Genomic DNA, 20,654 nt, shown 5'->3' on the forward strand with positions numbered 1-20,654 from the left:
ACCAAGCCTTATTTGTTTCTGTGATGCTGCTTAAAGTACTAGTCAAATGCCTATATGTAGATCATTTTGTTCTGTATACTGTATACACTACTATTCAAATGTTTGGGGTTAGTAAGATTTAAAAAAAAAATAATAATAATACTTTTATTCAGAAAGGATTCAGTAGAACTAAAAGTAACAATACAGATATAAAATGTTACAAAAGAATCCTTACAAATATATCCTGATTTCCACAAAAATATTAAGCAGCACAACATTGAAATGTTTCTTGAGCAGCAAATCATCATGTTAGAATGATTTCTGAAGGGTCATGTGACCGACTGGGGTAATTATGTTGAAAGTTAAGCTTTAGCATAAATTTTAAAATTTATCAAAAACTGTTATTTTAAATTTGTATAATATTTTACTTTCTTCAAATTACTATTTTACTGTATTTTGATCAAATAAATGCAGTCTTGATTTTTATCAAAAACTTGGTTTCTCTAAAAATATTACCGAACCAAAACTTTTGAATGGTAATGTACCTTGTTTCATACACCACTCTATAGAAAAATGAATGTGTCAGACTGTAAATATTGTTAAGTGTCAAGTGGTGGCTGTAAATGTAAAAAAAAAAAAATTATATTCAGAGCTAAAAAAAAAAAAAAAAAAAAAAAAAAAAACCTTAAATTGGTCAAATTGGGCATCTGTACCTTAGGTCAAGAGTATGGATTGCTTGAGATATATACAGTCAAGTCTAAACAGGATGATGACTGTTGTTGAAATATTGACAGCAGTGGAAAAAGAGAGACAAAATGAGGAGGAAAAGATATGTATAGTGTTTGAAGACATTATGAATGATCACTATAAATTAAACCCAACAGACATTTCCATGTTGTAATTGTACTGTACAGCAAGCTCACATTTCAGTGGTACTCAATGTTTCAGCATGTATTATATTCAATATACATCTGCATGTACACCCATAGACTGATTAAATACAATTTGCCTTGGCTTTAGCCCTGAGCTAAAGAGATATTTCATTTTATTTCAATGCCAATAATATGTATTTGTTTTCTTTCTGGTACATCATTCAACAAATTTCAAATCTATAGATTCTGAAATATAGTTGATCATTAATAATTAAGCTGTATGTTTTCTATATAAAAAATATTTTGTGTTTGTAATGTGTCACATACAGTATAATAGCAGTGGTAATACACAATATATATTTTTGTTGGTAAAATCTTTGTTTTTCTTTTGTATCATTGTCTAAGATGTTTAATTGTATGATTGTTCTGTGTTAAAAATGAAGTAAAGGAAATAGTAAAGTAATCCGACTTTAAGTTCTTTACTATACCTTGCAGCTTCTAGTTGAAGGCTAGTTGAAGGCTTGGCTCCTTAAAAGTAAATTATTATTATTATTATTATCTGTGATTGGTTATCAGCAGCCTGTAAGAATACAGTAAGAAATGGAATATTTATCTTGTGTGATTGGAGAATATCTTCAACATTTAACATTTTTGTTCATGTGTACTTTTTAAACATCACCTGGCAAAGGAATTTCTTTTATTGCACATACAGTTATCACACAGGATGTAAATACTGGACAAAACAATGCTACATTGTCTGGGCAACAGCCGAAGGAAACCACAGAACACAAATTCAGTTGATCAAAATATTTTTATGGTTTTCTTCTATAGGTTTGTCCAGGAACATCTATTTATATAGTGCAACTATGAAATAGTACAAAATCAGTTGATGCTAGACCTCAGTTACCACATAAGGCATGCATTCATCAGGAGATCTCTGAGCCACTACACAGATTCACTCACATGAACTACACAGGATCACCCACAAATAACCAGCCAGGGCACACAGAAGGACATTTACTGGGAATCAGTACTGATAACCCGCATATTTGCACACACACACACATACACACACACACATCAAAAGCAATACTCGTGATACAATCCGCTAAAGTCTTTGAGTATGAGAAGATAAGACTATTTCAGAAGGGGTGGATATGCAAAGGCAATAGGCTTCTTGTCGTTCATTTGTATAGCGACAAGTATGAGGGGCTTGAATGATGCAGGAAGGCAGCTGTGACTGCAAGACTGAACTTGTGTGTCTTATTCATGACGATACCAACATGGAGGCTGTTATAGTAATGGTTAGCGAACGTTTCTCAGATGTTTCGCAATATTTACAACACAAACTGCCACACAGGCATATGACAATACATAAAGGTTTGGAATTAGCTTGGCATATTCGCAACAAAATACCTTCTTTCCCTCAGGTATCCATTCCTGTTGCGTCTTCCAGCAAATATAAAAATAAAATAAATAATATCTTCATATACTTGGTCAAATATCTTAACTTTAATGTTTGTAATGAGTTTACATTTCTTCCCTTTTTCCAATATACATCCATAAATACTTTAACAACAGTTTAACATCTTAAAGAACATCTTTATATAGTTTGGGTGCAGGACACAGATAGACCAACCCATAATAACACACTTAGACATACACAGAGAAAGGTTGACAGGGACATGTAGGAGTGAAATACAAAGAAACACAGCTCTGGGAATGAGTAAAAGGATGTGCCAGATCGTGGTGAATGAGAACTGAGTCACAGCTGCGAGTGGAAATGTATATGCTCCGAGAGAGCTACAGAATGGATTGAGGGCTTGTTCGATGAAGGGTTCAGCTTTTTTGTTCTTGCTGGCGGAGGCGGCACCCAACGGCGGTGATCAAGGCGGCGCCTTTCCCGCTTCCGTCTTCTGAGAGAAGGAAGGTGACGTTGCAGTTGGGGGCGAGCTCCTTCACAGTCTGATGCATTATCCGTGAGAAACTGAAGAAACGGAGAGGACAGGTCAGATTTCTGTACCGAAATCACAAAAGCAATCATAAATACAGCCTTTCTGCATGTACTTACTGTGGATGGAGCTTATACAGGGTGCCATCAACCCCAACTGTGATGTCCAGATGGTCCAGGCCACGGTTCTCCCGGATTTTGTCTACAACAGCAGCCATTCCTGCTCCACAGAGCTGGGCAGCCCGGCGGGAAACCGCTCCACACACTTCCTTGACGATAATACTGTCATCGCATGTGCTGTCCAAGCCCAGATGCTGCAGAATGGATCTGACCTGCAGTAGCGCCAAACGGTCACTAGAGGGAAGAAACAGCATTTTAGGCCATTAAGCAATTTGAAGTGAACAGTATGAAAATGTATCTAAACAGGATGTATTTTAGCATTCCAGTCTGTCTGTTTTTTTGTGATGAAACGTGGCAAAATAATCTAAGAAGCTGCTGCAATACCTCTCAATTTGGGAAAGGAACTTGGTTTCAAAGATACCCCTGGTTTTCAGGGTCTCAGAGATCTGTCCTCTGAAGAGGAAGCCACGCTTTGTCAAGTCAATCAAGATGTTCCGTACAATCTCACCCAGGTACATGCCACTGCACATCTTCTCATATCTAAAAGTGAGAAAACAAACATTTAATATTTAGATCTCAAATATGCCAAAACATTACAAAAATAAATATTGTAGACACTATACAGGTTTTTTTATGCTTACCAAGGCTGCATTTATTTGATAAAAATACAGAAATATTATAAACAAACATTAATATTGTGAAAGATTATTACAATTAAAAAGAAGGGTTTACAATTTTATTATATTTTAAGTTAAGTATTTTATATAAGTTATATTAATTCTTGTGATGGCAAAGCTGCTTTATAGCAGCCATTACTCTAGTCTTCAGTGTCACATGATCCTTCAGAAATCATTCTAATATGCTGCTATTTGGAAACATTTATTATTATCATAACAGTTGAAAACAGCTGTTTTTTTGTGGAAATCGTGATACGTTTTTTTCCCTCCCATGATTCTTTGATGAAGAGAAAGTTCAAAAGAATATCTATTTTCAGAATTTTATGGATTTATGATGAATCACAAATTTCAGCTATCTTATGTGTGCTGACACTATGAGTATTTATAGTATCTGCATTTACATTCTTAAATTACAGTAGCAATACAAACAGTAAGCACCTCATCTCATCAATTCTTAAAGACTAGCTTTCTTATGTTCAAATATTGCTCACTTTTGTTTGCCGGCATTGAGGGAGAGATCATCCACAGCATTATCATACTGAGTCCTGATGTCATCCAGGCAGCCATTATCTCCAAACGCTCCCCACTCCATGTTCACACACATCCTGCCATCCACTCCATCAACTGTTTCAATGTTTCGCATTTCCTCCATGTAGCAAGCATTGCTGCCCGTTCCTATAATCACAAATGCAAATATCTTAGAGCATGCTCTTCTGAGTCAAACCTGTTTATAACACTCTTTAAAATTAATTCATTTTATTAATTGTTGTAATACATAGTATAATACTAAATTTACCTGCGATTAGCCCAACCTCACATGTGGGTTCCTCATATGCACAGGTCATCATTGTACCCACTGTGTCATTCACTATGGCTACAACATCCAAATCGAACTCCTGTGCACAATATAGCATACAAAAAACATTAATCACATACAGACAATCTGTAATACACAGCAACAAGTATCAAAACTAGATTTAAAAATGAACTAATCCATCAAATCATGCATTGTTTTTTCACTTTTGTAACCGTATGTCATATCTAACCTCTCTCCTCTTGATCCCCTCTCTGAGAAGGCTGACAACATCTTCACCTTCACAGTCTGTGGCTTTAAAGCCCTTTGTCCAATTTACCAGGATTCCCTGTATCCGTCAAAGCATGAAAAAATCATCAGGATTTCATACAGAAGATGACAAAATAAAGTTAAAAGAAAAGGCAAACAGGCAGCTTACCGCATCCAGGCTAGTTTGCCTGCAGGGGAAAGAAAAGGTAAAGCCCAGTGGCAGACGGGCGTTCTTCATCCCCATATAGTCCAGGAAGTCAGATATGCAGTGCACAATGTGATCAAAGAGCTGCAGGTGGCAATTGAAATCATTTAGTGTTGCAATATTGTCTTTATTTAAAGATACAAATTATAGTCATCAACAATTAAAAAAAACTTTTCCCCAGTTTTTTAATACATTTTTTTAATATATCTGCGTATTTAATATATATATATATATATATGCTACCATGCAAAAGTTTTGGGTCGATAAGATTTAAAAAAAAAAAAAAAAAAAAAAAAAAAAACTTTTGAAATAAGTCTTTCATGCTCACCAAGCTGCATTTATTTTAACAAAAATACAGAAAAAACTGCAGTTAATATTATAAAATCTCATTACCATTTAAAATAGCCATTTTCTATTTTCTATTTCTATTTTATATAGCATTATTACACCCGTTTTCAGTTCAGTTTTAATTTTTGGGTGAACTATCCCTTCAATATTTTTGTGGAAAATATCAAAAAAGAGAGTTCAAAAGAATTTAATGCACTCTAGCTAAATAAAAGTATTAATCTTTCAAAATAAAAACATCTCACTGACCCCAAACTTTTGAATGAACTTTAAAACTATTAAAGAGTTTTGTTTGTTATTGTTGTTTAAGTCTAGTCTTTTAACTAGGTGTAAATATGCCAGTGACTACACACCTCCTCTCCAGTTCCTTGCATTACTTCTATGGGAATGGCATATATTTTATTATGCATCTCCACAGTTCGTCTCTTGCCACTGCGAATCTTTACCAAAAGCACCCTGAAGTTTGTACCTCCCAGATCCAGAGCCAAAAAGTCACCATTTTCTGTATAAAAGAAAACATACAGAAATAAAAAGAAGTCATGAATCCTGCTGCATATAGAAATGTATTAAAATAATGATGGAAGCTGAAAGATAGATACAAATGAGAGGAATAAAGGCAGTTCCTGTGCCATTCTTTCATTTTATTGTTATAATTGTGAATACAGAAGGGTGTGAATTTCCTGCACATTTGCTCGGTGTTGATATCTGAACACATCTGCATGCACTATTCTTAACTGGGCTGCATTTTAAAACACTTCAGCTTAAATCACCATAATACAATGTCATGTGCCTGTATTGAGTAAGCTAGGGATTATACTATGATGCTATTCAACAGGGATAAAGAGAATTTAATTTGGTCATAGCAGGAGAGCAGGTGGTTTTCAAAGATGAAGCATGAATGCATTTTGCTGAATGTGATTATGACATTACATTTTTTCAGTGAGGAAAAGACAGATTATATCTGGGGATCACTGCATATGTTGGATTCCAGTTGTCTGTTGTCTGTCCTATTTTTAGGAAAATACACCATATATCTGTAGATTTCTTACCTGATCCATCTGGGGTACTCCGCACATAAGTGGGCAGCATCTTGACAGTGGCTGTGTTTTGAGTGTTCTTGCTCAGTCCATTCTGGATCTCAATTCTCATCCTCTTTTTCACCTCCAGCAGTTGGTCTTTGGTCAAGCGGAACTCTGCCAGCGTCTCTGCAATTTGACGTGTCTGATCGGCCAACCTGTAAGCCCAGGCTGTCACCAGTGCAGCTCCTTTGCCACTTCCACTTTCAGAGAGCAAGAAGCGAACATCAGTCTCTGGAATCAGACGACGCACAGTTTTGTGCAACCGCCGGGAATACCTGGAATAAACAGAGGGACGTGGGTTCAAATGATGAGATATCACTGCACATTCTAGACATGATAGGGGCTTTCAGTCTCAGTGGTGAGGATTTTTTACCAACTCATACTGTAGGTTACATTACACCAGTGGATGGCATGTGAATGTCATGTGAGTGAGTCACTGAACTATAAATTCAACTGATTCATTCATTTTTTCTAATTCATTCAGGAAAGCAACAAGTTTTTTATCTGAGTTTTTTATGTGAGGGTCAATCAGTCAGTTACTCAACAGATTCAAAACACTGATTCGTTTACTAACGAAACAAGTTTCTGTCTGAGGAGCTGTTTACATGACACTGTTTTCAACTAAAAACGGTTTATAAGTTTTGGCTGTTCATATATACAATAATGCTGTTTTGGGGGGCTGAAAACACAAGCTTTTGAAAACAGGTTTCATAGTGCAAGTTTTTGAAAACTTAACTGTTATTGTCTCTGTGTAAACTACAAAAATGTGAATCCAGAGGCTATGATTGAGTATATTTAGAATATTAAATATATTTGTGATATTCACTTTTCAGATGTACACTGAGGGATGTTAATTTTACAATCTTACCAAGAACAAAAAAAAAGAAAAAGAAAAAAAAGACTCAAATAGGCATTACAACTCTACAGTTTATAGGGCAATGTCAGATAAAACAGGAACTAGAAAGAGAGATTTGGATTTTTTTTGGTCACCAAAGCTACAGGTCATCATAGTTCCAACAGTGACATATATGTGTGTGTGTGTGTGTGTGATATATATATATATATATATATATATATATATAAAATATTATATACACACACACAACTTTCAAAAGTTTGAGGTCAATTTTTAAAACATTTTTTTAATGAAGCCACCTACTGACCTGGCATGCATAATACAGTGTTTTAGTAATTTTCGTGGATCCGTGTGAACAGAATTGTTTTGACAATGTTGTCGTCTATACGCAAAAAACATAAAACTTTTCCATTTTTAGTACACTGCTTTTCTATTTTTTTATGTACATGTGTCAAACTCTGCTGCTGGAGGGCCACTATCCTGCAGAGTGTAGCTCCAACCAGCTACAAAACACCTGCCTAGAAGTTTCTAGTCATCCTAAAGACCTTAATTAGTTGGTTCAGGTCTGTTTAAAGGGTAGTTAACACGCACAGTTTCTACCAACCTCATGTTAACCTTGAGTACCTGTAGAGTACTTCTGCATCCTTCATATCTCTATAAAGTCTTTAGTTTTATCATATTTATAAAAGATAGATACGCTTTGTATCATAAACTTTGGCCATGTTTAGCATGAGAATCCAGCTCTTTAAAGGGTTAGTTCACCCAAAAATGAAAATTCTGTCATTTATTACTTACCCTCATGCCGTTCCACACCCGTAAGACCTTCATTAATCTTCGGAACACAAATTAAGATATTTTAGTTGAAATCCGATGGCTCCGTGAGGCCTTTATAGGGATAGGGAGTAATGTCACTTCCTCTGTCAAGATCCATAAAGTTACTAAAAACACATCTAAATCAGTTTATGTGAGTACAGTTGTTCAATATTAATATTATAAACCAACGAGAATATTTTTGGTGCGCCCAAAAAACAAAAAAACGACTTATTTAGTGATGACCGATTTCAAAACACTGCTTCAGGAAGCATCGAAGCGTTATGAATCAGTGTATCGAATCATGAATCGGATCGCGGTTCTAACCCGCCAAACGGCTGAAATCATGGCTGCGTCCGAAAACCTAGGTAGCTGTATTGCTGCCTCGCTATCTTATAAGAGAATGACTTGTACGGCAGCGTTTGTGCATGAAGGCACCTCACGAAACTGATTTCGGACAGACTTCTGAGGCAGCGTAACAGTTTAATGATCTACAGCAATATAGCGCGAGCTTTGGTGAGAACTAAACAAATATTTAATTACTACAGTAGTAAATTCTCGATGGAAATTATATAAAAACTGAAATATGTTGATCAAAATTTATACATTTATACACAAACTGAGCAGCAAACGCAACCTTCGGACGCCATCTTTATTTTTCTAGCTCAACTGTCACAGAATGGAAAGCACAGGATTGTGGGATATCAAAGGCAGCTAAGGATACATCTACGCTTCCTTCAAAAATCGATCTGAGGAAGGTATCTCATGAGAGAGGAAGTGAAGCTAACATTGGATTCGGACGTGCCTTGATGCCTTCTTACCTTGAAATGTGTCCTCAGAAGGCAGCATTTTTCAGTTTTTGGACGCAGCCCATGTGACTTTGGCGCTCCGAACTGCAGATTCGATACACAGATTCACTGTGCTCCGATGCTTCATGAAGAATATTGTTTTGAAATCGGCCATCACTAAATAAGTCGTTATTTTTTTTTTTTTTTGGCGCACCAAAAATATTCTCGTCGCTTTATAATATTAATATTAAACGACTGTACGCAGATGAACCGATTTAAATGTGTTTTTTGTACCTTTATGGATCTTGACAGAGGAAGTGACGTTACTCCCTATGAAGGCCTCACGGAGCCATTGGATTTCAACTAAAATATCTTAATTTGTGTTCCGAAGATTAATGAAGGTCTTACGGGTGTGGAACGTCATGAGGGTGAGTAATAAATGACAGAATTTTCATTTTTGGGTGAACTAACCCTTTAACAGAGTAAATAAGTCAGAATGCAGAATGCCCTGCAATAGACAGACATGTGTGACTGCTTTTTGGAGCATGACATGGGTCACGCAGCATTCTAAAGACGCTGTGCTAACTAAGAGAAACAAAGCTTTTCAAAACTCAAAAAAAAGAAAAAAAGAAATCTGTTTCACTGATCCACTGTTTTAAGCACTTGAAACATCACACGCTGGTGACACCTGCTGGTCAAAACTATGTAAATGCAAGGAAAATTCAGCCCAAACATGTATTAAAAATACCTTTTCCAAACCAATTGCAAATGTTTTCTTGAAAGTGTCTGTATAATCTGTGTTCTTTTATTAATTTGTTTGTTTTATGTGTTTTATGGAGGATGTGGCTAGTCAGGCCAATAAGAGACAATTAACTATAAGCTACTCTTCTTTATTATTATACAAATGTGTCATCTACAACTTTATAAAGTTGATCCGAGATCAGGTAAACACCATATAGACACAGGGTCATGGGTTCACTGAGATCACCCCTAAGGTGAACCACTGACATTTTAAAACTTTTCGAAAAAGTTATGATGTAACAAAGGCTCATTTACTGAAATCACGTGGCTTTTGGCAGTTTGATACGTGCTCTGAACCACTGATTCAAAACCGCCCATTACTAGTGCCAAGTTCAGCTTTTAAAAGTGCATGTTTACATAGAAAAACAATGGAAAAGCAGTGCAGTATAATGCTAAAATGAAAAATGTCAAGCAAAGAAATATTTAACAGTTAAATGTTTTAAGGCCTTTGTATCCAAGATAATTTCACTAATGTCCATTTTATGACCATTATTGTTAAAGGCAGTTGAAGGACAGTGTTCTTGTGCAACACAATGTCCTGTAGCCATATCTCATTTGCTCTCTTATTTAAGTTTCACTAAGTATAGAACACTGCTATGTCTTTCAGGTTTTCTATTTAAAGACTATTCTGACATTTTAAAAGGCTGTGAATTGTTGTGAATAGGTGCCATAGAAATTCATATGGTGTCAGCCTTAATTTAACCATCCACTTCTCTAATCTTTCAACTAATCTCTCTGTGACCTTTTAACATCCAGTTTAGTGTCCAGATAAGGTCAATGAGTATGTCCAGAGAGTCACAACAAATAAAGGCACAGCTGCTCCTATGGAAACCTACTCAATGTATATTAATAGAACTCGTCTTTGTCTCTGGAGCCCTCAGGAGGGTTCAGTGCTTGCTCAGAGTGTCACATGCACCTGCAGATTTTTTCCCAAGACTCTCTATAATGACTTACTAAGCATGCTGGGTACATATTATTACTACTAATAAGTCATGTTTTAGTCTGATTTTAACCTGATGATCTGAATGTAATACTCACTGTGGGTGCATCTTGTATAGGGATCCATCGATGCCCACTGTGGTGCGGAGGCGCGGGGCGCCCTTATTGTCCTTGAGACGTGTGAGGATTGCCCCCAGAGTGGCAGCAATTAGATTAGCAGAGCGAAAAGAGACAATAGCGCAGACATGCTGTACGGCAATGCAGTCGTCTTCAGATGGCTCCACACCCAAGCGTGTCAAAATTTCCTTGGCTTTGTTAAGTCCCTCTTTGCTCCTAGAGAAAAAGTGGTATTGTTGTAAGGTCACTAATATCATGATGTTCAAAGTCCACTTGAATTAACTTTAATTTTAGTCCACTAGTGAATGATCTTTCATTTTAAAAATTAAGTAATTTTTTAAGTAAAATTGTAAAAATGTACATGAATTTTATTTTAATATATCTTAAAACATTTTATAAACCTTTTATAATTGATAATGCCACTAATGACCATTTAAAAAATAAAAATGAATCGTATTTATGGTCATTATTGAACAAATTAAAAAAAGACTGGTAATGAAACGAATGACGACTCACTTCTCAATGGCAGAAACATGCTTTGTTTCAATTTTTCCTTTTGTAAGCAGCTCCGGAGTGATGCGGCCCTCAAACAGCAGGCCTTCTTTAGCCATCTTGACCAGGATCAGCCTCACCAGCTCACCCATGTACATCCCACTGACCATCTTCTCAAACCTGAGAACAGCCAACACTCACCTTTACCTCCTCAAAAGTTATGAAAAACTGAGCTTTCATGAGAGCTTTTGAAGTTTTGTGGCTTACAATTGCTTGCCAGGGTTGAGGGACCCACGGTCGATCTCCCTGTCAAACTCAGTTCGGATATCCTCCAATGTGCCGTCGTCTCCAAATGCCCCCCATTCGGTATTAATACACATCCTGCCTTCATCTCCCTCCACCAGGTCAATGTGTCTGAGCTCCTCCATGTAACATGCATTAGTGCCGGTACCTGAAGGGATCACAGCAGATTATGCCATTCGCAGATGTTAATGAATCCAGAAGCTTTGAATGAGCATATTTAAAATATATTTGTGGAATTCACTTTCCAGCTGTACACTGAGGGATGTTAATTTTACAGTCTTCAAATAGGCATTACAACTCTACAGTCCTGCATTTGAAACTCATCTAACTTCTATTTAAGAGTCTATATGTCAGATAAAATTTTACCAATAATAATGCCGACTTCACAGCGTTGGTCATCAAAGCCACAGGTCATCATAGTTCCAACAGTGTCATTGACAACAGCCATGATATCTGCCTCATAGTCCTGTAATTGAATCATTACACCATTGAATCCCTTATAAAAAGCCTAAAATTAATATCCACATGTATACCATTCCACATGGTAAAAAATAAAAATAAAGGTTGATAAGAACTCACTCCACGTTTTTTGATTGCTTTATTTAGAAGCTTTACAACATCCATTCCCTCCACCCCACTGGCCTTGAAGCGTTTCGTCCATGTCAGCAAAACAGCCTGTATAAATACAATAGTACAAAATAAGTTGTCATAATTTTGTAGGTGGGATTAAAAAAACTAAATCTCAGTTGTGTAAATTGGATCTGTGACACACACAGTAGAACTATATAAAATGGAAATAACTCCTTGGTAAACCGAGTTTAATTCTGCATTACCTCATCCAGCTTGCTTTGGGCACAAGGGAATGAGAACGTGAAACCCACAGGAAGCTTCTTGTCCTTAATTTTTTGTTTCTCCATGAAGTCTCCAAGACATTCTGCAACATGGTCAAACATCTGCAAGAAATAATAAGTGGAGAAAAGTAAGATCATAGACAAAAAAAGCATTTAAGCTGTCTAATTTAGACCATATGACATTACACTCAAAAGGGCTTTTCACACTTGAAATAGTTAGCCCTAGGTCATTCTAAACCCCGGGCAACGTTTCACATTGCTCATAAATTAACCGGGGTTAACGATTAATCCTGGCTGGGTGTTCATAAACTGGCGTTTCACACTGGACATTCCTAAACCATGGGTTCTTATTTGCATATTTAATGTGTCAGTGTTATTTCATTGGATGAACACAGCACGCGCAGCTCTCTAGCATTACCGACTAGCAAGAACTGACATTTCGGACTATAAAGGTAAGAATGAAACGGCCTGTTCTTCATTCAAATTATCGCGGTTTCTGTCAGCATTTGACCTTTTTCCCTCTCAAACGCTGAATTTACTGTTTATGTACAGTACCAAGTGTTTCCGTGACTTTCCAAAGCGTGCAAATATGAGTATGCGATCGGTTCTCTAGCTACCTGTAACATGCTAACTCCGAAATAAGGGCTGCGTCCGAAAACCTAGGTAAAGTTAGCGGTCTTGCTGCCTCGCTGTCTTGTAAGAGAATGACTTGTATGGCAGCGTTTGTGCATGAAGGCACCTCACGAAACTGATTTCGGACCGACTTCTGAGGCAGCGTAACAGTTTAATGATCTACAGCAATATAGCGCGAGCTTTGGTGAGAACTAAACAAATATTTAATTACTACAGTAGTAATTTCTCGATAGAAATGATATCAAAATTGAAATATGTTTATCAAAATCGTACATTTATACACAAACTGAGCAGCAAACGCAACCTTCGGACGCCATCTTTATTTTTCTAGCTCAACTGTCACAGAATGGAAAGCACAGGATTGTGGGATATCAAAAGCAGCTAAGGATACATCTATGCTTCCTTCAAAAAACGATCTGAGGAAGGTATCTCATGAGAGAGGAAGTGAAGCTAACATTGGATTCGGACGTGCCTTGATGCCTTCTTACCTTGAAATGTGTCCTCAGAAGGCAGCATTTTTCAGTTTTCGGACGCAGCCATGGTTTCATAACCCCGGGTAAAAGCGGTGCTAATCCCACCTCTAAATTACAAGTGTGAAACGTTCCTTTACCCAGGGTTAAAAGCGGTATTAGAACAACGATAACCCGGGGTTTAGCACCGTGTGAAAAACCCTAAAATGTTTGTAAATTCTTCATCTCCCAGACCACAAATATATTGGCTGTTAAAGAAGACTAATGTAGTTCAGTTTTCATGTATATACTTAATTCCACACATATTTTCAACATTTGCTAATTGCTATAGTCACAAAAATGGGTTGTTTATTGTTTCGGGTGGATGAAGAACTGGTCATGTACCCGTGTTCCACTGCCATGGATGATGTCCTCTGGAGTCTCATATATCTGACTTTCCATCTGCACAGTTTGTTTCTTCTCATGAGACACTTTCACCCGCAGAATACGGAAATTAGAGCCGCCCAGATCCAAGGCAATGAAATCTCCTTTTTCTGTAAGTGAATTAAAGAAATCATCAAAATTGCTTTTATTATCAAGAGTTCACAAATTAAAGGATTAGTCCACTTATAAATAAAATTTTGAAGCAAATGGTTGAAGGTCAAAATGACAGTTTCAGTGCAGCTTCAAAGGGCTTTAAACGATACCAGATGAGGAATAAGGGTCTTATCTAGTGAAACGATCGGTCATTTTCTAAAAAAATACAACTGTAAATGCTTTATAAACACAAATGATCATTTCGCTAGATAAGACCCTTATTCCTCGTCTGGTATCCTTTAAAACCCTTTGAAGCTGCACTAAAACTAATTTTGACCTTCAACTGTCTGTAGGCCATTGAAGTCCACTATAAGGATAATAATCCTGGAATGTTTTCATCAAAAACCTTAATTTCTTTTCAATTGAAGAAAGAAAGACATGAACATCTTGGATGACATGGGGGTGAGTAAATTATCAGGAAAATTTTATTCAGAAGTGAACTAATCCTTTAACTTAAAGGGATAGTTAAGCCAAAACGACACAAGGGTGAGTAAATTATGACAAAATTTTCATTTTAAAATGTTCCCCTTCTGGAAATTGCTTTATTAAGCTACCTTAAATGACACTGCCGCTGTTATCCATATGACACCATGGCAGAAACTTGACTGGGTATAGTGTACCAGTCTTGTGATGGTGAGACTGCGCATCAGCATTTATTTTAGTCGTGACCAAGGGGGCTTAATCAGGAATGCTTTACTAAGCTAGCCAAAGACATAGACAAATCAACTCAGGCAGCACTCTCACAGCGAGAAAACCCACTTATCCTTGGATTCTTAGTAACATATTCTTCACTAAATATTTGTAAGATTAAGTTTGTTTATGCCTTAGATTAAACAAAGAAAGAGTAATGGCAAGAGATGTTTGCATTAGGTTAAAAATGCTCTCTATAACGTCTTTCTTGGTTTCTCGAGGCTCCTCGACGTGTCCAGATTGTCGATATTATGTGCAGCGCTTGTTGCCAAGCAACACTGAAAATCAATTGACTTCCTTTTCTTTTTTTTCTGGCTGTCTTCTGTTTCTAGGTTGGATAAGGTGTCTGAGAGTGTGAAGATTTGTAATACTGTAAATTCAGCATCAAAAAAGGTCAGTTAACTGGTGTACTACAGTAAAATGTTAATCGTATGAAAGGGATACATAAAACGGTTTCAGCAACCTAAATATATTCTTTTTGACTTAGTAAAAAAAAAAAAGAAAAAAAAAAGAATGTCGTTTAACAACATATTAACCATTCCTAGAAAACTTTATAGATTAAATGACACTTGAGTACAAATATAAAAGGTTACATACAGTAAAGTGAGACTGAAACTATTTTATACTCTGATAATTTTCACTAGAATCATATTAAATCTCAGATATTATATATTTCATAACATGTAAAAATAGCAGCAAACCACAAGAAATTAAATCACAATCACAAAAATTCTTTCAAATGCAGGTGAGTGTTTGGTGGGCTTTTTTCAACATAGTACAGACATGCTGTAAACACTTAGGCATTTTATCATTGAGATGTTAATATGTCAGAATCTATATTTAGAATTTTTTATACTGTACTGTCCAGTACTTTATGACTAGGGAGCTGCTCGTGACAAGATATTCTGGACTTGATATATGTATGCTATATACAACTCTATGCTACATATTGCAGTGATGGATTATTGATGTGGGCACAAAATCGATCGATCAGAGGTCCATGTTGTAATAATTGACCTTTCGCCGGGAGTTAGATTGACAAGCGATCTAACCAATCAGAACGCCGCATCCGCCATTTTGTCCGTCAAAGCAGACAGTAGTTAAAAGATTAACCTCGGTGGAGTAAAACTTGAAAAATGGTGTATATTGACGTCTTTCCGTGTTTGAAACAACATTCATTCTCATGTTCATGGACTATTAGGAAGAGATGATCGGTTTTTACGAGCGGTTGACCTGAGGATCTACAGCAATCTGTCACGACCATGGTCACGACACATTAAAGAGCAACAAAACGGTTTTTATTGTTTGAATTTCTTTAATAACTACACGGTTTGAAAGCTGGGACTTTGTTTAATATCATAAGTAACCTACTCTGTCTTGTCTGTCGATGTGTGTTCAGTATCCTCTTTGTTCCGCGATGTATTATTCCCTGCGTGTGGAGTGACAGCGCCACGGCTTGTCGGACAAAGCAACAGTAACTAAGGGGGGCGGGGCTCGGCGAAAGGCTAATTGCATTGAATTACTTTGTTGGTACAGGGGAAATGAATCTGCCATCCTTAACTAGAATAAAACTGCCTTGCAAAACATATCGTAGTATGCTAACAAATTGCACTGAAGTCAACTTTCACATTCCAATCTGACTGGGATTACAGCTCATATAATCTGTGATGTAACCCAATTCAGTTGATTGGATGCTGCAGGTCATGAAAAGCATGAGCACATGTCGATGCAGCTCTGAATGTGTTGTGGCACAGGGAATTTTGGTTCAATATGTGACCACTCAGTAGTAGATTCACCCCATTCTGTGCTATAGTAAAGTTGACATAATAAATGCATTTGGTGCTGAGCAAATGTTATTCATTCAAAGGCTATTTAAAAGAATGTAACCAGATTGTGACTTTAAAATGTAACCATTACTTAGCCTTTATGCAAATTATTGGGGGAATGAGAAAAAATATGCAGTACTGAATATGCATGTTAAAAAAGGGTCAAATGGTCACTAGCTTTTTGTGATGAATGAAATTTGCACTTGCAGCAATACTTAAACAAGTTTTCTGGACAACTTACAAACAGCATGTAATGAATATCCTCTGAGGTTGAAAGTACTTTTCAAGTAAGATTCAAAAACCAATATTTTGGTCAAATTAATTGTTCTTTCTCTTGTCAAAGCATTTAAAAGAAGTTTAAAGAAGGAAGCTGAAGCTTCTTTTTGAGACTGATTTGCCCTGACGGACAGAACTGCAGATTTAGCCAAGCCAAGGTAGATTCTTATTTCATGCTATATTTTCACTGTTCCTTTTATATTAAATTCCAACGCAAGCATTTGGACTTATTTAAAGACTCTGTGATCAGATAAAAGTGTGCTTTCAGTGTGCATTTATATGGAAAAAAAAAGATTTGCGACCATAAAAATGATAAGCTCACCTGAACCATCAGGAATGGACCTTACAAAGGTGGGCAGCATCTTGACAGTAGCTGTCGGGTTGGTGTCTCGTCCCAGTCCATTTTCCATTTCCCTTCGGAAGCGGGCCATGATGTCACGCAGCGTCTCATCCGAGAACCGCATGGCATATAAGTATTTGTCAATCTACACAAATGAACACACAATTAAAAAAATTATATTAAATTGATAAAGACTTTATATATATATATATATATATTTAAAATAAAGGCTTTTCTTTTGAACTTTCTATTTAGCAAAGAATCCTAAAAATGTATCGCGGTCTCCACAAAAATATTAAGCAGTACGACTCTTTTCAAAATTGATATGTTGAAATGATTTGTGAAATGATTACAATGATTTCTGAAGGATCATGTGACACTGAAGACTGGAGTAATGACTGCTTAAAATTCAGCTTTGCCATCACAGGAATAAATTACATTTTAAAATAAAAAGTAGGTACATTTTAAATTTTGTAATATTATTTTACAATATTACTGTTAGTCTGTATTTTAGATCAAATAAATACAGCATTAGTGAGCATGAGAGACTTTTAAAGACATTAAAAATCTTACTGACCCTCAATTTTTGAATGGTAATTATTCAAAAGACCCTAAACAATGACCTTTGGGTGTTTGTTAGTAATCAGCACGATCAATGTGGTCAAGTCATTGCCTGTCACTTGTTAGGTCAGTGTGTCCTTGAAATATATAATATGCCCTATGTCCTAGACTATGCAGACATACCAGAAATCTATGGGAAGGACAGTTTATAAACACAGATGATATTTATCATGAAAACGGCTAGTGGAAGATGTTTCACTGAAGTCTAATGGAACGAGTGAAATAAAACTGTAAACATGAGCACCTGCTCTAATGCTGCTTCATGATTAAGTCTTTAACTCTAGTGTGAGCACAGGCTTTGAGAGATTTAGGCTGGTCTCCGTGTGTGATGCCATTGCTGGAAAAATTATTTACATTAGCATACAAAGTGCTGTTCTTTACGTGCTGTAGTTGGGGGAAACACCTGTTGCTTTTAAAGGTTTAGTTCACCCAAAAATGAAAATTCTGTCATGAATTATTCACCCTCATGTCATCCCAAACCCATAAGACCTTTGTTCATCTTCAGAACACGAATGAAGATATTTCTGATGAAATCCAAGAGCTCTCTGACTGCTCCATGAACAGCAATTTAACCACCACTGTCAAGTCCCAGAAAGATACTAAAAACATTGTTGAAATGTCATCAAAATATCTTAATTTGTGCTCCGTATGATGAAAATGTACAATATACAGATTAATAATAAGTTTGGAAGAGAATGTACTTGAATAGGAATATCACAGGGTACTTTAGGTCTTATGTGGCCCATATAATTAAGGGTTTAGTAATAGTAGTTTTGATGCTGCTGCTTCTGATGGTATATATGTTTTTTTGAGATCATGTCATCTACCATGACTTTTATGTAATTAAATAAATGAATGAATCCATTACAAATATCACATATTTAAGGAACATCCCTATGACATTTCTGCATAACAATTACCACAATCTCTTTCAAGTTCTTGAATTTGGTTTGTTAAAACACTCTTAAGAGAGTGTGCAAAATGGGTCATTGCGTAACTGCACGAATAACATCCAACTTCCTCGTAAAAACGTCAGAGCAGCGGCAAAGCTGCCAAAACATGTGGGTGAGGTGAATGGTGGCTTTATATATGCTAAGAGCACGGACACTGTCTGCATATTCACAAACTTCTGTTATAGTCAAATTACAGTACGTGTATGACATCCATGGTCATAAAACTCTTATCAAGAGAGAGCAGCGCCCAGGTGCACAACTGAGTCACAATAGGATGGATTTCATTTCAGCTTGTCATACCTTATATGTTGATGTAGTAACCATACACAATACAACTGTTGCCTCTTATTCTGAACTCTAAATGTGCTTCTGTGGAATAGTGTTATTGTTAACTAAAACTATTAAAATCATTTTCATTAATTGAAAAAAAGCTAAAATAAAATAAAAAAATAAAATAGAAATATTAAAAAACTAATAAAAATGACAAAAGCACATAAATATTATTATAGGTCTATAAAATATGTTACTTGTATCCAAACTTTGAAGCACACTGGCAGAGAAAGTGTCATATAGGAAACTGTAAATTTAAAAGATTTAAATTTAAAATAAAAAAAGACAAAAGTAAATATCTGGTTAATTAATTTTGTGCAGAGATTTTCAAAATCATACCAAATAAAGAATGCAGCACAATATAAAGTAATAAAGACAGCAGAATGTAGACTATGTATTATTTATTGATTGTAGGTTATTTGTTTATTAAAAGCTGGGAATTTATTCTTTCTTTAAAAATATTAGTATCTGATCATATTAATACATAATCATAATCATTTTTAGAAAAATATTAATACTGAATATACTGTATTAACTAATTACGTATAAATATCTGACTCCATGAGTATTTCTCAAATATTTCTCAGTCTTTCAGTTAAGTTAAAACTATCTAACCATATTTAAAATGGTATTTTAAAAAGCATCACGGTTTTCTTTGTGCGTGTGTTTTTGTTTTTTTACCAACCGAGTTCAAATATAAAGACTGCATATCCTCAAAGTGAGACACAGACATGTGCTTACACGCAGTCCCGTTCTGTTTACACATCTTTCCCTCCCTCCACAATTGCATTCAAACTGTCAGAACTCTGGTAAAGGCATGCTGTCAGTCAGCTGTTGTAACCCGACACTCTCCTTCGGGGGAGGGGGGCTTTAGATGCTCACCACCACCTTCCCCCACACAGAGACGTACTCTACAATGAGCACGTTCACATAGAGACACAAAAAAATTGTTCCCCTCCTCATGGCAGCTCTCTGTCACCCCACATCCTGCTTTCAAGGACACTGCAGCATAGACCCGACGGCCTGTGTGGCGTCACTCGCAAGGGTATACCTCGTCCTCTCATCCTCGCCGTCGCACGACGAGTGACGTAGAAGCTGCAGCCGGAGAGACGTGAGACGAGGCGCATCTCACGACTCTCTGATCTAAACTGCAGGCCTGTGTCACCTGTTGTCATACGCCTTGAAGAGCTCACAAACGCTCGCAAGGGCAAATGAGGACGCACATGAGCAGCACTGGTTAAAACAAATGATGAAACTCACCTTTTTGACCTGATCATCCTTCAGTTCAGTGAAGTAGTAGGCCAGAAGCTGTGCCGCTATCATTCTGCTTCACCTCTTTGGTGAAAAAGCAACCGAAGAAAGAAGAAAAAATCTTACGATCCTTTCCAGTGAGGCAGGAAAAGCAATTTGAGCACAGAAGCAACGTGGGTTAACTGTAAAACGAGAAGCCGGCACGTAGGGGTGTTCCCTCCCAGCGCTTCGGCAATGTCTGACTCTCCTCGGCCTAGGAAGTCAAGCTGCATATAATGAGCTTGCATGTGATGCAGCAGAGGCTAGGATGGGGAACGGCTAAAGCCCCACCTACTCACTCTGCTCCTATTGGCTGAGCTTTATGGGAAGGCTTGTGAGGCAGAGCACAGCTGACGACTGGCCCCCTCCTCTGGCTCTTCTTCTTGCTTCTGTTCCTCAGA

At 36.7% G+C, this 20,654-nt stretch overlaps 1 protein-coding gene across 1 annotated transcript; it reads right to left on the reverse strand.

Annotated features, from left to right (window-relative positions):
* Positions 1-1,611: 1,611 nt before the first annotated feature.
* On the reverse strand, positions 1,612-20,498 carry hk1 (hexokinase 1). Its single transcript, XM_067386185.1, has 18 exons — positions 20,224-20,498; positions 17,042-17,204; positions 13,736-13,884; positions 12,231-12,350; positions 11,977-12,072; positions 11,764-11,863; positions 11,362-11,545; positions 11,119-11,274; positions 10,585-10,818; positions 6,262-6,566; positions 5,566-5,714; positions 4,832-4,951; positions 4,646-4,741; positions 4,396-4,495; positions 4,091-4,274; positions 3,307-3,462; positions 2,923-3,156; positions 1,612-2,838 (listed from the first exon to the last, which is right to left on the reverse strand). The coding sequence occupies exons 1-18, from the start codon at positions 20,284-20,286 to the stop codon at positions 2,691-2,693; spliced, it is 2,757 nt and encodes a 918-aa protein (XP_067242286.1). The 5' UTR covers positions 20,287-20,498; the 3' UTR covers positions 1,612-2,690.
* Positions 20,499-20,654: the final 156 nt, after the last annotated feature.

This window comes from Chanodichthys erythropterus, chromosome 5 (assembly GCF_024489055.1).
Source record: "Chanodichthys erythropterus isolate Z2021 chromosome 5, ASM2448905v1, whole genome shotgun sequence".
NCBI classification, from domain to species: domain Eukaryota; kingdom Metazoa; phylum Chordata; class Actinopteri; order Cypriniformes; family Xenocyprididae; genus Chanodichthys; species Chanodichthys erythropterus.

What these genes read in the sequence shown, in the direction of transcription:
- hk1 (XM_067386185.1), bottom strand. Translation starts at nt 20,286, where the DNA reads ATGATAGCGGCACAGCTTCTGGCCTACTACTTCACTGAACTGAAGGAT. An exon ending in TGAAGTCGGCATTATTATTG is followed by an intron (nt 11,546 to 11,763) that starts GTAAAATTTTAT and finishes TGATCCCTTCAG; the next exon opens with GTACCGGCACTAATGCATGT. An exon ending in CATGTTTCTGCCATTGAGAA is followed by an intron (nt 10,819 to 11,118) that starts GTGAGTCGTCAT and finishes CTTTTTCTCTAG; the next exon opens with GAGCAAAGAGGGACTTAACA.